General features: G+C 38.1%; 5 protein-coding genes across 5 annotated transcripts; 2 read left to right on the top strand and 3 right to left on the bottom strand.

Annotated features, from left to right (window-relative positions):
- Positions 1–344: 344 nt before the first annotated feature.
- On the bottom strand, positions 345–1759 carry CBG12766 (the record flags this gene model as incomplete). Its single annotated transcript, XM_002640202.2, has 4 exons — positions 345–559; positions 605–802; positions 1085–1445; positions 1499–1759. 4 exons carry the CDS (start codon positions 1757–1759, stop codon positions 345–347), a joined length of 1035 nt encoding a protein of 344 aa, XP_002640248.2.
- A 472-nt stretch (positions 1760–2231) lies between these two features.
- Positions 2232–5910, top strand: CBG12765 (the record flags this gene model as incomplete). The annotated part of the gene is made up of 9 exons (XM_045241108.1): positions 2232–2654; positions 2703–2966; positions 3008–3228; positions 3891–4011; positions 4059–4378; positions 4423–4525; positions 4609–4881; positions 4928–5217; positions 5784–5910. 9 exons carry the CDS (start codon positions 2232–2234, stop codon positions 5908–5910), a joined length of 2142 nt encoding a protein of 713 aa, XP_045094963.1.
- A 1693-nt stretch (positions 5911–7603) lies between these two features.
- CBG12764 lies at positions 7604–8159 on the top strand (the record flags this gene model as incomplete). The annotated part of the gene is made up of 4 exons (XM_002640200.1): positions 7604–7690; positions 7737–7902; positions 7952–8074; positions 8119–8159. 4 exons carry the CDS (start codon positions 7604–7606, stop codon positions 8157–8159), a joined length of 417 nt encoding a protein of 138 aa, XP_002640246.1.
- A 372-nt stretch (positions 8160–8531) lies between these two features.
- Positions 8532–15512, bottom strand: CBG12763 (the record flags this gene model as incomplete). Its single annotated transcript, XM_002640199.1, has 6 exons — positions 8532–8666; positions 8819–8922; positions 8970–9080; positions 11715–11831; positions 12695–12755; positions 15432–15512. 6 exons carry the CDS (start codon positions 15510–15512, stop codon positions 8532–8534), a joined length of 609 nt encoding a protein of 202 aa, XP_002640245.1.
- Positions 15513–16733: 1221 nt separating this feature from the next.
- Positions 16734–17145, bottom strand: CBG12762 (the record flags this gene model as incomplete). The annotated part of the gene is made up of 2 exons (XM_002640198.1): positions 16734–16819; positions 16998–17145. The coding sequence occupies 2 exons, from the start codon at positions 17143–17145 to the stop codon at positions 16734–16736; spliced, it is 234 nt and encodes a 77-aa protein (XP_002640244.1).
- Positions 17146–17383: the final 238 nt, after the last annotated feature.

Here is a 17383-nt window from a genome sequence, read left to right as displayed (position 1 = left end):
ATTTTTGAGCTGTACACTCTGTTTTGCTTGGTTTTTTATTCCATTGTTGTTCTATTTACCATTTTCCCCTATTATATTATAATCATCTCCCTTGAAATTCGAAGTTCGAATCTCCCGAAATCTAATCTCCTGTCCCACTTTTTGTTCCTGTAATTTTCCCTTTGTAGCGCCTCGGTAGTAGTTTCAAGCCATCCATCATTCCGTATCTCTTCCTCTCTCGTATCTGATCCTCACGATTCTTTTCGAATTTTTCAGATCTGAATCTATTAGTTCATATTCAGCTACTTATGTACAATTGAAGCAATTTTATTATAAACAATCGATATTTACAAGCAATTGTTGCCTCACTGGAAGTATGAATCCGGTGGTCGGAATTCATCTTCGCGTTCGTCTCGTTCCTTCTCGATCCATGTCGTGTAAAGCCCTTTTCCTCTGTCCCATTCACGATCGGACTTCATCAAACGAGCATGACGCTCTTCTGGAGTTTCCTTCTGGCCAGGCAGTGGAATCGAATCCAAATCGATCTCTGGTGGAGGAGGTGTTGGGGGCGGAGAGGGCACTGAAACAGAAAAGGAATTTCTCAAAAACCAAAAGTTCAACTTACAAGGCTCTAATCCATTTCTCACTCTCATTTTGTTCAGTTTATCTCTTCGCTCCTTATCTTTCTTCTTTCTCGCTTCTTTACGTTTCGCTAGCTCTGCATCAGTTTGTTTCGACATGTCCAACAGTTTTTCGATGTCGTCCCGTCGTTTATTAGCGTTCATCGACAGGCGCATATGAGATGTTCCGTAGACACGTTGTTCTGAAAATTGAAAAGTTTTGAAAATTCGTTCATCAATAATTGAAAACGAGCCGTGCTATAGTTTCTCTTGAGCCTATATTTTTGGCCCACCTAAATTAGAACCAGACGAGTTCTACACAATGATACTATTTGGAAATCTGTATTTTAACTAGGAACAATGTTACAAAGCTAAAACCGCCCGAGCTACGCGGTCGATTTGGTCTTCAAAATATAGGACCTGAAGGAAACTATGGCAGGGTCCGTTGTGGCCCGTTTTCAAGTATGAAATACGCAAAAAATTACCTTCGCTGTGATGATAGTGTTCTGGAACTGGACCCCATCCGAATCCAACTGGAGCGGCAGTCTCTTGCTCTCTGAATCTATCTCTTTCGATCGCTCTGTCCTCGTCGATTTTTCTTCGCTTCGTACCAAAATCCACTAAGAAATCAAACGAAGAATCTTCTGAATTCGATAAATTGACTGCTCCTTCTTGCATTCTATCATACAACTCGGATTTATCTTTTAGCTTCTGCTCAGCCGCCCGAATTCGTTCAACCTCTTCTTCTCGACGCATAGCTCGCTCGTTCTTGGCGATCTGCCGACTTCTAGCTTCATCTTCCTTTGCTTGACGTTCCCGTTCTTCTTTTTTTGTGCTCAGGAGATTCTAAAAAAGAGCAAAAATTATATATTCAATGAATACTCGAGAATCAAACAAACAGATTTTCCAGAGACATGAGTTCCACTGCTCTTAATAAGGTGTTGAGCTTCAATTCGGTCTTTCCTTTTAAGTAGTTCATTTTTCAGTTTGAACAATGAAGATGTCTCTCCAGTTGAAAGACTTTTCGGTCCAGTTCTCACGATTCCCAACACATCCTGTTCAGGTTTTTCAGACGGACCCGGAGTGTCTTCTTGTTTTTCGTCATTATCTTCATCGTCTTCTTTACTTTTCAGCAAATCCCGTGATGCGAAAGTTGCCATTTTCAGCCAATTTCGATTATTTTTCTACTGAAAACACTAGATCTTACGACAACTCCGTAGTAACCACGACGCAGTTTTGCACACTCAGTAAGTGCGCACCCGCGGACTTTTGCAAAATTCGAATCGAACGCCGACGTCTTCCGACCCATTTCCTCCAGAATTCACGGCGTTTCTATGTTCCCATTGATTTTAATTGCTCATAGTAAAACAGAAATCGATAAGATAGATTTCTGAACGTTCCTATGCAAGATTTCTTGTTTGTTTTATGTATAAATCAATTACAGGGACCTAGTTTTCGCTCATCCAAATTTTATACAGTTTTTCATCCAATAGTGATGCCTTCTACAAATATTTTATCTTATTCTGATGCGTTTCTTATAACTTTCGACTTTGGTTTCACTAATCTTTTTCAATTAATTCATAAATACCGTTTTTCAGAGTTCAACTTATTCTCAACGATCTCAAAAGAACAATGGATCCATATCAAGGAGGTCGCGGCACATATCCACCACGTGGAGGACGTGGTGGTGGTCATGGAGGATATCCACAAGATCCCTATGCAGCTCACGCCGCTGCTTATGGTGCAGGCTACGATCCGTACAATCCGTATGGAGCTCAAGGTGGTTACGGAATGTACCCAGGAGGCGGAGGTTACCCACCACAAGAGATCTCATCACCACTGGATGCCGAGATCCAGGCGGTTTTGGGTGAAATACACCGCGAAGTGGGCTCACTAGAAGTATCAGGTGATCAGTTCCGGAACGCGAAACGTCTGCTGAAAGGAGAAATGGAAAAACTGGAGAACAACATTGATCCAGAATGGCTTGAGGTTGACATTGCCAAACCAGTGAAAGTATGCAAGAAGATTCTCATTCCAATCTATCGTCACCCAAATGTAAGTTTTCTATATTTCCTCCTATGCATCATTAATTGTTTTGTTCAGTTCAACTTCATCGGAAAAGTTCTCGGACCAAAAGGAGCGACTCTTCAAACATTATGCAAGACTCACAAATGTCACATCTACATTCTCGGTCGTGGCTCAACAAAGGATCGTGAGAAGGAAGCTGAGCTCTTGGCGTCCGGAGACCCACAACACGCCCATTTCAGTGGACCACTTCACGTTAAAGTGGAGACTGTTGCACCAGCTTATATCGCCTATGCTCGTGTTGCTGCTGTTATAGAAGAATTGTCGCGGATTCTGCAGCCGGTAAGATAAAGTTATAGGGTAACGCTAACGATTGTTTCTAGATCCACGAAGATACCACTCCAGCTCACTTGAAAGTAAACGGGTCAGGGGAAGGCGAAGAGGGCAAGACTGAGGATGACGAGAAGAAGGAAGGAGAAGAGGGATCTGGAAGAGGTGGACGCGGAGGTCGTGGTGGATTCAGAGGGGGTTTCCGTGGAGGTCGTGGAGGATTTGAAGGACGAGGACGTGGAATGGGAAGAGGACGAGGTGGACATCCGGCAGGGTAAGATGTTCGGCTATTTCTTTTTAGAAATAAGCTAAAATTTGAAAAATTCAAAATCAAAAATCAAACTAAAAACCAAATAACGAAAAATTTCAGATTCCGGCCATACTAAAATTCCAAAAATTCATCCAAACATTGAACCAGAAAAAACCCAAAATCGAATTCCCTAAATGAACAAAACTGCGACGAAAATCAAAACAAAACCAAAATTTTCCAAAAAAAATTGACCCAAAAAATGTGACCGTCGTCTTTTTTTTATCTCCTCTCCTGTTTCTATCTATCTTGTTTTTCTTCTTCTTGTTCTTTTACTCTTTTTTAATGGATCTCTCTCCATTTGATGTACCCTTATATAATTTTTATTCAATTTAGATCAATGATCATATCCGATCGATCGAAAATCTAATTTATTTTGTGCTGCTCCTCCCCACTTCAAGAAAAATTTGAAAATTTAAACAAAATAAAATTATTCGTCGTCGAAATAAAAAATTTGGTGTTAATAAATATATAAATCAAACATGACCTGAAAACAATCAAGACGAACCCCAAATCCCACTCCTCCATTCAAAATGACAAGTGCATCATCCTTCGTACAAAAGATAAGAGTCTGCAGAAAGAGCAAATAGATAAGACAAAAGGCATCACCACGCTTTTTTTTGTTGTAGACCCTATTTCTCCGGCTGGTCTCACTACTTTCACACAGCTGAAATTATGCTTGAATATCGTACTTTTCTAGTTTACTATCAACTGGAAGCTGACGAGCTAGCAGAACCCATAAGTGTGCAGGTTTTTTTGAAGATCTACTTTATATTATTAGAACATTAAAATTCCAGTTCCCTGGGCACATTTGGCAACATCGAGACATTTTTATGGCTGAGCTAGAATTGAAGATACCTGAAGTTTCTGAAAACTTCAAAATAAAATATAACGATGTAGATGGTGCTATTTTGAAAGTTCGGGGAGCGGATGATTTTGAAAAATTCATTAAAAGGCTTGAAAACACAACAGAAGACGAAGAAATTATTCTTATTCTGGAGAGGGTTCAATCTAGAAAACCGTCATCCGCGAACTCTGAAAATCATCATCGAATTTTTCCTTCTGAACTTCAACGTGGAAAATATGTGGGAAATGGGGTTCATGGCTCAGTTATAATGTAAAAAATTAGGTCAAAAGAACGGGGAAAACCTGTAAGTTAAGGGCTCGACATGAGAAATCAGATAAATGGTATGTGATCAAGACGATTCTATCACAAAACAATGACAAAAAGGAGTATGAGAAGGAGATTGTTGCCTATGAAGAGGTAATTGAATTGATTTGAAAATTCGTATTTAAAAAATTTGAAAATTTGAACCTAATTCTATTCAAAATCAAATAAATTTTCAGTGCTCTAAATCAGCATACGTTGTCGGCTATTATGGATGTGAAGTGAGCTCAACGAAAAAAGAGCTGGTGCTTGAGTACATGAACCGTGGAGATTTCCGTCAATTCGGTGCTCTTCCATTCCCTGTTCATCAAAGTGTTACGTTATCACTGATACGAGCGATACGTCATGTGTGGAACAGTGGACCCGGGTACATCCACAGGGATATCAAGCCTGAAAATATCCTAGTCAATTCACAAGGAGATGTGAAGATTTGTGATTTTGGTGCGGCCAAAGTGAGCTTTCCGAAATTTGAGATTCCCAAATTCATTGAATTTTTAGAGGATCGACAACACGTATCGAATCGCTTCTTCAGCGGCCGGAACCCAATGGTATCAGGCACCTGAGCAACTAATGGGTCAGGATTATAGGTTAGAAAATACCATTTTAGAAGTATTTTTTTTAATTTTCAGTGAAAAAGTCGACATTTGGGGTTTTGGATTAACGCTGTGGGAGCTGGCGATGGGACCGATCCATGAAGAATACTTGAATGGATTTTCATCTTATGAAGAGATCACAGTGGATCCGATTGATGGTTATCCGGAGTCTTTAGCGGAACTTATCACTAATTGGTATGTCAATTTTATTCAATCACAAAAGTCGGAGCTGTGGGTCTCACAACGACAACTACAGTAACCTGGAAATAGTTTTGTTTTCTGCGTTTCTTGTCTAGATTTTCGTGTGTTTTCAATTAGAAAAACAACAGAAAAGCAGTGAAAAACCGGAACAGAAATGAACAGAAATGTTCTCAGGTTACTGTAGTCGTCGTTATGGGACCTTCGGCCACAGTCTTTGGCTTTTTCAGCTATTTTTGAGGATTTTTTTTTGTTTTTTTCCGGCTTTTTTGGGACCATTTTCGTTAAGATTACTGTAGATTACTGTAGCCTCTTTGCAAGACCATAATAGAGTACCGCCCAGACCGCCAACTTTAAGCTCATATATCTCTTTTTCTGTGACAGATACCAAAAAGCTGTAAACTAATAACATTTTGTTGATATAATGATAAATGTTTTATCAGCTGACACACTTTTGCTAACTTTTATGGAAACCGAGATACATGAGTTCGAAGTTTACGATCTGCATAACACTCTCTTAGAGTTTTTACGGTAGTTTTCCTTTCGAAATTTTAAATTTTCAGTCTCCGAATACGTCCATCAACTCGTTGGAACCCGGACGAAATCGAGCGTTGCGCCTATCTCCGAGATCTTCCAGAACCTGATAATCAATGTGTCTCAAACTTTGTGAATAAACATTATCAACGGTAGAAAACATTTTTATTTTGCGTTGTTGCTTGTGTTCACTCTCTTCTTCTACAAAATAAATCTTTTCGAGACTCAATAAAAGGCGATCGAGATTGTTGCTGATTTTTGGTTTTGACTTGGTGTGGGGTGTTGATGAGAAAAACTTGAAATACAGTATCAGAGCGAAGGGAAAGCCGGGAAAGGAGAAAAAACGGAGAGAGGGAAACCGTTGAAAATGTGTTGAATTGGTGTTTACCGGGAAAAGAAGGAAATAGAAGAAGCAGAAAAGAAAATTTAGATAAATCTCAATCGTCGGGAGGCTCTCTCGTTGAGAATCGTTGAAATTTCAACTATCCTTTGACGGAGTTTTAGCTCGTCTTGTTCCTCGGCAGCGGCTTCTAGAAGAGCTTCTTCTGGGACGATAATTAGCTGAATAAATTGATTTTTTTTTCTCGATTTTTAAGAGGTATCCTTCGCTAACTCTCCAGTTGATCCCTCTAAACGCTGGGAAAGGGATCCCGATTCCATTCGTTGGCGAACCGGGAACAAGCGGACACACATACACAGAATTTGGTGATTTTTAATAGTAAAGACCAGTCGGTATGAGCCCCTTGTCGGAGACTCAACCTCCTGGTTTTGCTTACTGTATCTTACACTTGAATTTTTCATTTCTTCAAATATCAAAGCGAAAAATTGGGAAAATAAAATTGGAATTGACAAATTGAAAATATAAAATTGGGAACATAAAATTGGGAATAAAAAATTGGGAATGAAAAAAATTTTTGGGATTTTTGAATTTTTGTGTGTAAATCACTAAATTGTGATTGTTTCCTTCATTCAATGATCTATAAAATTATGAAAAAAATAAGAAAAAATTCAATTACCACGAAAATTGAGGAAAATTGGGAAAAAACAAAAAATTGAGAAAAAAGGGAAAATTGGGAAAAACCGAAGGAATATTGAGAAACAGAAGAAAATGAACTAGGATTGAGAAGAAAAGCAATTGAGAAAAATTGGTAGAGGAAAGTATCGACTGAGTTTTAAAACATAAATTAAGCATTAAAGTCCTGAGTTTGTAAAACTTGTCAAGATTGTTTTACGGAAAAATATGACACAAAATCAAATAGAACAATGTGACAATGAGAAGTGAAAATTTTCTGTCGTAATTTTTAAAAATTCAAGAATATTGAGATTCTGAAGTTCTGCGATTTCGAAGTTCTGAAATTCTAACATTCTGAAATTCTCAGACTCTGAAGTTCCGAAATTCTCAGATTCCGAAATACTGAAATTTCAAAGTTCTGAAATTCTAAGAATTCTGAGATTTTCAAGCTCTGAAATTCAGGAATTCAGAAACTCCCTCAAAAAAAACTGTACCCCCGAATCACAAACGTTGTACCCCTGAATGAAATGAGTTGTACCCCGAATTTTTGGCAGAAATTCTACTCAGTTGACCCTCCGAAATAACACCTTCAATAGTCTGCAATTGTGTTTGTTTTCATCAAAAAACTACGAAAAAGATGTAAAAACAAAAATTCATCATGTTCAGAATCATATACTCAAATTGGTCTCAATGACCCCTATGAGACTATCAATGCCGCCTGGGAGCATTTGGTCCGATGCCCCCTATGAGACATGGTGGGATGCCCCCTAAGAGACAACTTCAGGATGCCCTCTATGAGTTAGTGACCCCTATGAGTGTATGCCCCCTTTGAGCACGATGCCCCCTGGGGTATCCGTTGGCGATGAAGGAATGTTGCAGATTTTCAATATTCCTGGAGTTGGAGAAGGAAGCCTTCAGCACATGGTCAGGCTTTTCTTCTATTTTCCACGTCTTCTAATTTTATCTTTAGGTCTTCTACCCCACAGTTGAGCAGGCGAAAGCGGAGACGGCGCATTTGGAAGATCCCTATTATCAACAAAAAAAAATGAACTACCAAGTGATTTATAGTCAACCAGCAGCAGAAAGTCAACAATACTATACGCAGCAAAGAGAGGAAGCCAGTGATTATCAGCCAGGTAGATCATTGATTATATTGCGATAGGTACACAAATGAATAATATTCAGAAGACTCCTCAACTGCTCAGTATCAAGAGTACAACCCGTATGCAAAACCACGTACTCCACCACAAGAAGAGGAAGATATTGGAGATTATGTTTATAACACCACTGTGCCGGTGGAGCAAAATGGTTTGGAAGATTCTTCTGGAAAGTAATTGAGGAAATTATTTCAGGAGCATCCCCACAACCAAATGAGTACAATCCAGAAGTATGAGGATCTCCTATTTACTAATTTATTGATGAATTCCTCTCCATACCCATGTTTTTTATTCTTTTTAAATTTGTCTCGTTTTTCCATTATCAACGGTAGAAAACAGTTTATTTTGCGTTGTTGCTTGTGTTCACTCTCTTCTTCTACAAAATAAACTTTTCGAGACTCAATAAAAGGCGATCGAGATTGTGCTGATTTTTGTATTTGACTTGGTGTGGGGTGTTGATGGGGAGAACTTGAAATATATCAGAGCAAAGGGGGAAAAGCCGGGAAAGGAGAAAAAACGGAGAGAGGGAAACCGTTGAAAATGTGTGGAGACAAATTGTTTGGTGTTTACCGGGAAAAGAAGGAAATAGAAGAAGCAGAAAAGAAAATTTAGATAAATCTCAATCGTCGGGAGGCTCTCTCGTTGAGAATCGTTGCAATTTCAGCTATCCTTTGACGGAGTTCCAGCTCGTCTTGTTCCTCAGCAGCGGCTTCTAGAAGAGCTTCTTCTGGGACGAAGATTAGCTGCAAAAATTGATTTTTTTTAAGTTTTCAATTGTTTTCATTATGATTTTTGTTGTTTATGTCTGTACGAAAATTTTGAAAAATTGGCTTCGCGCAATCGCGCTCCGCTGGCTTGACTTGCAGTTCGAAATTTAAACATGGAGATACCGTACCTCTTGGTTATCATCATATTGTTCCGGTAGGTCATTTTCATCGAACGCCTCGAAGACTGGAACCGAGCGACGATCGCGTGGCATATATTCGATTGGTTGGGTTACTGTAACCTTTACTTTGCCTTTGTGCTCTCTCCGTTCTCTAACTCACAGTATTCTGGAAGCTCGACGATCTCATATGCTTCAATGGCTTCCGGGTTGTACTGGTCGATTTCGTTTTGAACGATTTCCGCAAGAACGGCGAGTTGGTCATCGCTGAGACCTGAAAAAAAGATGAATCATTGAATAGGAAACCATTCATTATTTTGAATGTCATGGAATTAGTGAATAGAATTTTTGTTAGGGATGATGAAGAAAAATAAGGAGAAGGATTAGATTCTATACGAAGGATCATGATGACAATAAGGCGTTTTAATAAGGAAAAGAAATGAGTAATTCTCAATTTTTAGGAGTTTAGGTGTCAACAACGACATGAAAAAATAACTTCCTCGAATTTCCGTTCAAAAAAGCACCGCTAGGAATTGAACTTGTGGGGCTCTGCCCAAGGTGCCGCGCTGTTACCGGCTGAGCTACGGTGGGGCAAACAGAAGAAACCAAACGAGGGGGTAGATGAAAGTGGCACGATATCAACTAGCTGTGAGCACTGAACATCGTACACCTCAACTCCAAAGACACTCCGAAAAATCTTCTCTCCTTTAAAAAACAAAATAGAAGCTCCCTAATTTCAAAATTTCGCAAGATAATGTCTGTTTCGAATTGCCCATCCTTCCCCTTCCCATCAAATCGAGTCTATTTCCGTTGCAAAAATGTTGTAATATTCCCCTCGAAATCCCTCCAAAATAATCTCCCCTTTTCCCTGCTCATTTATTGGTCCCTTCATCCACCCCATAAAAAAGAACTTTAATCTTCGTCCTTTTTTATGCTCATTTGGCTCCTCGTAGAGTGCTCTCCTATGGCATTCTCTGCACCCTCTCAAAACTGTATACTATTTCTCCAAGAAAAAGAAAATATCTGTGTTTGGGAAATGAATGTCAACCCAAATATCCGGAGGGCAATATCAGGGGTCCTTGATGAGATGAAAGCAAAAAATGATAGATTATTTGAGGAGAAACAAACATGGAAAAGAAGAGATGAGGAGGTGGATCATGATTACAGATAAATTATTTATAGTGAACTCTAGAACTTTTAGAGAGAAATCACCAAAAATAGAAATTCGGGAAAAGTTTGAATTTGAAAATTGCACGAAGTCTATGATTTGTGAAAAGCAACTGACAGATGGTTTGGCCTGACTGCCAAATCAAAATTCCGTATTTCCTCTGATAGAAGCCCACCAAAGCTGTCAACTTTGAGCTCAATTATCTCATTTTCTGTGAAAGATATCAAAAATGTGTCAACTGATAAAACATTGGTGTTACTTTGATAAACAATTTATTAGTGGGCAAATTTTTGATACCTTTTATAGGAGCCGAGATAATTGACTTCAAAGTTGAAGCCTTCGGTGGGCTTCTATTAGAGGGAATACGGCGTGCATTCTCAAAGAGAAGCTTTAAGAATGTTTAAACATTTTCAAAAAATAGAAATGTTTATGGTATTCTATGAAAAAAAAACTAGGTCTGGAAATATGTATCTAGAACCGATATAAGTTCAGAACATTGTCTAATTGGTTCCATCTTTGTAAACAATCAATCTAATCGATTTTGAGCCAATTTATCTCGGTTCTTGTGAAAGATATCAAAATGTGTTCAACTGACAAAATGCTTATCAACATTTCACAAATATTTTGTTAGTTAATCACTTTTCGATATTTCTTACAGAAACGGAGATATATAAACTCAAAAATTTCAAGAGCTTTTCAAGAGGTTTTCAAAATTTTCAAAATTCTCAAAATTTTCAACAGGCGGTCGGCAGCTTAGCTGTGCCGTGTTTCAAGCTCGATTATCTCAATCCCTGTGAAAGATATCAAAAAGTGGTCAACTGACAAAATGTTTATCGTAATATCAAAAAGATTTTGTTAGTTGACTACTTTTTGATATCTTTTACAGAAATGGAGATATATGAGCTCAAAGTTTAGAGCATTCTATTAGACTGTTAATGGTATGACCCGTTTGACAAATCGACTAAAAACTTCATCTTTTTTAATATTCCCAATTCTGTGTTTCCCATATATCCAATCTAATGTCCCATATATCCAATCTAATTCAATTCCCATATATCCAATCTAATTCAATTCCCATATATCCAATCTAATCATTTCTCGGAATTCTAAAGCACACCTTCTAAACCAATTTAATATTTTCCAGACACACCCTTCTCTCTCTCTCTCTCTCTCTCTCTCTCTCTCTCTCTCTCACTTTTCCATCAAATTTGCTGTTTTTTCAGTCAACACAAAATAATACATATGTCTCCAATCCTTCTGTCAAAACAGCTGATTTTTGGCTTTTTGAATGGAAAATTAGAGTCGAGTGAAGCAGAAAAAAAAACCAAAAAGATTGACTAATTTTCGTGGGAAAAGCAACCAGAGGAAAAGAGCAAAAAGAGCACTAGAAAAGTAACTTGAGCTTTTGGAAAAAATGATGTTAAATTTTGTAGTTTGTAGTTGAAAACCCTAAAAAGATAATCTCTTAATTCAATTTTTAGATTCGATTAGGAGGATTATGAATCGCACGAAATCTTGCAAAGATAGAGTAAAGATGATGACGGATATGCTAATAAGAGATAGGAATAAATTAGGATTTATGCTATCTGAATTTTCATGGATTACGGTAATTCGAATTGGTTTAAAATTCAAAATTCCTTCTTTAGTCCAAACCCTCAACACTCTAAATATTCAATTATGTAATCCGATACCTAAGCCAATCTCACGTCATGCTTCTCAAAAGACCAAAAGAAAACTAACCAGCAAGTTGCTCGCGGAGCACGTCTTCTTCAGTTCCCAAAACTGGTTCAGAATCATCTGGAATCTCTTCCAGAATTACGTTTCGCTTGCCACGTCGAAGCGCTTTTGGGGTGGGGACTGAAAAGAGATTCAATTAAAAGTTGGTTTCACAATTTTTTCGTTTCAGCACTTTTTTAAAATTACAGTATATTGAAAATGATTGGTGAATGCTCAAAACAAAAAGTTTTTTTTCTAATAAAATTAATTGCTTCACTAAAGTCAAACACATAAAACCTGTAATTGAAGGGCCCCTTAACTTTGAACTTTGAGCCAATTCATCTCGGTTTCTGTCAAACATATGAAAAAGTGGTCAACTAATAAAATGTTTATCATAACATCAGAAGTATTTTATTAATTGACAACTTTTTGATATCTTTTACAGGAACCAAAATAAATTGGCTCAAAGTTGACAAGTCGGTTCTTGCCGGTCGATCTACGCGGTCGGTTGCCGAACCTCTTAACTTTGAGCTCAATTATCTCGGCTCCTGTGAAAGATGTCAAAAATGTATCAAAAGATAAAATTTTGGGGATATCATGGCAAACATTTTGTCAGTCAGTTGATCACTTTTTGATATTTTGCTTAGGAGCCGAGATAAATAGCCTCAAAGTTGACAAGTCGACGCTTGCCGGCTGCCGACCTCTTAACTTTGAGTCTTTATCTCAGTTTCTGTAAAAGATATAAAAAAGTGGTCAACTGATAAAATGTTGCTGATATTATGATAAACATTTTATCAGTTGACAAAGTTTTGTTATCTCTTATATAAATTGAGATAAGCTGACTCAAAATAGAAGGAACGGTATTTCACAAAATCGTATTTTCCAATTTTTGAATAAAAGTTTTGCTGTTTCAAACTCATTAGAAAACTATTTCATTTCATCAACCGTTATTTTGTGCTTGAACCCATACAACCATCATTCCAAAATTCTCCCTCAAAACCTACCGTATCCTTTTGTTTTGGCGGCCGATGTTTTCGTGTTTTTCGCTGCACTTTTGGCCGGTTCCTGTAATGAAAATTGGGTATTAAAGATAATTATTCTCAGTAGTCTATGTTTACTTTTTTCCGTCCCAGACCATTTTTTTTCATTTTCAATATCAAATTAAACACCAATTAAGAACCCTGCAAAGATCATGAGTCCCATCTGGTCGCTGTGCTCATTGGCCTTTCTCTAGAAAAATAATTGAATTTCAGCAGAGTGAGCCGAGCGAGCCGCCGAGCCAATAGAACCTTATAAAGTCATTCAAGTGATATCTATTTATTATGGAAGAAGAAAGAATGGGTTTTTATATATGACCAGAAGGGGGCAAGACCCGAAAACAAAAGATAGAGAGAGGGTGGATGGAAAAACAAGGTTCAGGATTATCTTCGTCTGGAGGAAATAGAAAAAATGTATAGAAATGGGGAAAAGGGATGTACCTGAATTGAATTTAGTGGTTTTTGGGGGATTGGAAATGTTTACGGGTTCAGAGTTTAGCAGAATTACCCAGGCTGATAAAAACAAGCATATCTTTAGACAGAAGTTTGTTGTAAGCATGAAAATCGGTAAAAATATAATTTGATTCAAAGCTGCAGAAATTTTCAAAGCGATTCCTCAAGTCTAGGTATTGTGGTGATGGTTCAAAGATAAATTTGTCAAAGATAAAAAAGCAACGTTGACAAGCGATAGCTCAGTTAAAAGTTGATCAAATAATTTGGAACTTGGGCTGTTAACTGATGAATTATTTGGCTTTTCGCACTCCAAATTTGAGCTCAATACAACTCTTAAAAAAAAAGTTATGCGAGTTCAAACCTTAGTACCGCGTAATTATGCGCGTCCCTGTGGGATGTTCCTCGGTTTATAAAAATTGTGGGCATCTGAAAGCAGAGTCTCTAGGTTCAAATAATTTCTTAGTTTTTATTTTCTTTTAACATATTTTTCAATAAAAAAATTTCCTTATGATGACCACCAGCTTTTTCCAGACATCCCCCTTGTTTCCACAAAAATACTCATGAATTTCGAATAGTATTTTTCTTTTTCTCCTGCATATTTTCTAGGGAAAAAGCTAGAAAACGCCCCGTTTTTTCTCTTTTCTCTAATTTCTAATTCAAAGTTTCTTCTTTTTTTTCTACTCCCCAAATCCAAGAACCGCATCTTCTTCTTTTTTCTTCAAAATGTACTTTCCGGTTTTTTCTTTGCTTTCAACATGCTCCATGAACCCCTTGAGAGAACGAAAGCTCAAAAATCTTCTTTTTCCATAAAAACATTTTGTAAAATCAAATTTCTATGATTTCAAAGAGAAGCCATAAAGTGCTTAATTTGTTAGTTAGGGATCGAAGTCCCGATGAAATAGGAAATGTCAAAATTTTAGTTTTCTTATTTTGAGTGTTAAAAGAAACAAGATGGGAGAAGGAGAGATGGGAATTAGTATGCAAAAACGTTTTTTTTTCTTCGTTTCGAATTCGGACAAGGGTTATGGTAGCCAGAGAATAACCGTTGGCCTTTCAGGGGTCAAAAAGTGACGAAAAAGGCTTTCATCTTATACGACTTCGCACGCTACTTTCGCTGTGACGTTCGTGGTGTAGTGGCTAACACGTAGTGGTTTTGCCCATCGCGGGTTCGAGTCCGCTAGGTGGCAACTTTTTTTTTCGGTTTTTTTCTATAGTTCAAATGTGACCAGAAGAGCTCAGAGGAATAGAATTAAGGATAGTCATCAAATTCCTAGAATGCCGACATTTGACACATCTGGCAATCGGATCTTCTAGCACTTTGGATTATCCCTAGAATCTGAATTCCTCAACAAAAAAACCCTTCACATTGTGTTTTTAACATGTCAAAGCAATGTATACAAGATGTCGTGTTGCAATTTGACCGGAAATGCGTTGTCGAGAAAAATGGAAGCAGGTGCTCTTTTGAAACCTTTCTAGAAACCTCCCTCAGACAATAGAAATGACTTTTTCCCATTTCCTGAAAAGAGTTATATTCTATAGAAATGACATAACAATAACCTGATCCGTATCATCTTATCACATTATACATAATGACGTAGCTAACCGGAAATTGTGTCAAGGGGGAGTGAATCAAACATACATTTTTTCTTGACTCAACTCAACGTCATTTGATCTGAAGCTTATTGAACTGGAATCAACAAAAAATTGTGTTAGAGTACAAATTTTTTGAGTCAGATGACTATTTTGTATTGTGATCAGTGTAGCAGTTGTCTATCCTATCGTTCGGCAGCCTAAGCTATCAGGCCCACTTTTATATACGGAATTGAGCACATTTTCTAAGTTCGCCCGTATGGCTCAGTCGGTAGCAGCGCTGCACCTCGAGCGGAAGCCCACAAGTTCAACTCCTCGAGGGACAGAACTTCGGGAAAACTATTTTCAATTCTTATTTTTCTTATAAGAAAGTCTGATTCTCAATATGTTCCCCAGTGTACCGGGTACTGGAGACGATTCTTATTGTTCCGGTGGGAAAATAAAATTGTTTTTATGTATTTTTGGCAAGAAGAAAAAACTAAAAAACAAATTCTGATTTCTAAAGACATTAGACGAGCAAGCTTAAGCAAACGGAAACGGACAAGAAGGTAGCCCACCAATCAAGTTTTACATAAAAAGTATAACTTTTAAGAAGTCCCTTTAATCCCCAAGAGACCCCAGTGTATGGGACCCAGCCCCCATAAAACTCATGAATACTTACCAATGGAGCAGCCTCGACCATGGCTACAGACAAAAGTGCAACAGCGAGAAGCGATTGTGTAACGATGGATGAGGACGGCATCTTTTTAGAAGTGTTGAGAATAGTATCAAAAAGAGAGAAGTAGTCGCTCTTCCCGTTTAGCTGCTTCTGACCAGCCTTCGTGGTTTTTTTTTCGGCGCCAGAGCAGAGTGAGAAGGAGACGTTAGAGAAGAAGGCGTCCCAGAGGCTCCGCCCACTTTTCAATATTGTTGAGTGCTCTCGGAGCACACACACGTCTTCTAGGGAGCCACAGTGGTTAGAGGATTTAGAAGAAGAGGGAAAAGAAGAGAAATAGTGTTGAGAAGAGATTCTAGAAGAGAAAAAAAAGAGAGAAAAGGAGAGAAAAGTGAGAGCAGAAGCCTTAATTGTTTCATGCTCCAAAAGATAGGAGAAGCCTCTTCTATCTCTCCGGATGAGATGAGTTGACTGAAATTGAAATAAAAGAAGATATGAAGGATGGGAAAAAGAAATGGACACTGCTGGACACGAAAAACTAATGCATTCTGGTCATGTATCCTGGATTTTTTCGTTGGAGACAAAAAAATGGAAGGGGTAAAAAAGAATGGGGAATACGGTAGTTGGTTTAGGATTCGCATAAAAGTTATTGTCTCAAATACCTAAAACCTGTAATAGAAGGGCCTTGTCAAGTTTGAGCCCTTATATCTCATTATCTGTAAAAGATGTCAAGAAGTAGTCAACTAACAAAATATTTATCAAAACATCGTCAACATTTTATCAGTTATCAACTTTTTGATACCTATAACAGATACCAAGATAAATTTGATCAAAATTCAAAGTTAGGGTGCCCTTCTATTACGGTTTTACGGTAGTTTAAAATCAAAAAAGTTCATAAGAAGTTTAATTTCTTTGTCAATAGAAATACTAAAAATTGTGTGTTTTTAAACCACCAGTTGATAGGTTTTTCAATTTTTCAAAAATTAGAGCGATAGGTTTTTCAATTTTCCGCGATTTGCATTAAAAGCCATTGAAGTTTTGAAAAGGAAATATTTGCCTGTTCTTCTGAGATGAGAACGGCTTCAAAAATGCTAAACTTTGAAATTCAATTTTTCAGGATTTGTGATTTACACGTTGTTTTTCCCGGGATGTTTTTTAATTCGCTCATTTTTAGAATGCAGGCACACCTACGTAGCGACTCGGCAGTCCAGCTTAAAGCATGCGCGTCGATATTCAGTGCTCTTAACTACGGTAGTCGCGTTAGAGAACATTTACTTTACGTCCTTTAAAAAACACCGTGATTTAGGTTCAAGAAATTGAAAAAAAAAGTTTTTCGACATTTCCGTACCTAATAGACAAAAGGGATGAGCAAAGACGTCGAAGCGAATAACATGCTGAAAAAGTTTCATCTAGAAAATCAGTTCCAGTAATCTCAATCCGAATCCCCAAGATCCTGACAATGTGCTGCCCCAGATAGGTTTTATTGACCTATCGGGACAGACTGATGAGCAAGTTGAACAAGAGTAGAGGAAACAACTTTATTGAAACTATCAACCGTAAACTGAGTTATACCTTTCGGAAGTAGAAGCAGTGGTCCGGACGAGAGATCCTCCATGACGGTGTCAGTTGGAGCTTCTTGAGTTGGGGTTCCAGAGGATCCGGCATTGGTGGTTTTGGCCTTGGAGGACTTGGCGATTCCGTTGGAGTTGGAGGCAGACATCGGTGGCCGGAGCAGTTGGAGATCGAAGGAGAGATTTCCTTGATACTGATTGATCCTTCCAATTCTTTTCCTTATATAGCCTTCTCTTCGATAAGCCACGTGGATTGATTTGGGGCGAGGTTGATGAAGTTGCCGATCACAGGTAAAATGCGAACGGGTCCGTTACGGACGCTTCGCGTTCGCGCGCGGTTGAAATAGGAACCGCACGCGAACCGTTTTCAGTAAATAGCAGTACATT

This window comes from Caenorhabditis briggsae (assembly GCF_000004555.2).
Source record: "Caenorhabditis briggsae complete genome, chrI, whole genome shotgun sequence".
NCBI lineage: Eukaryota > Metazoa > Nematoda > Chromadorea > Rhabditida > Rhabditidae > Caenorhabditis > Caenorhabditis briggsae.
Note: the sequence above shows the minus strand (reverse complement) of the source record. Positions and strands in the feature narration are given on the sequence as shown.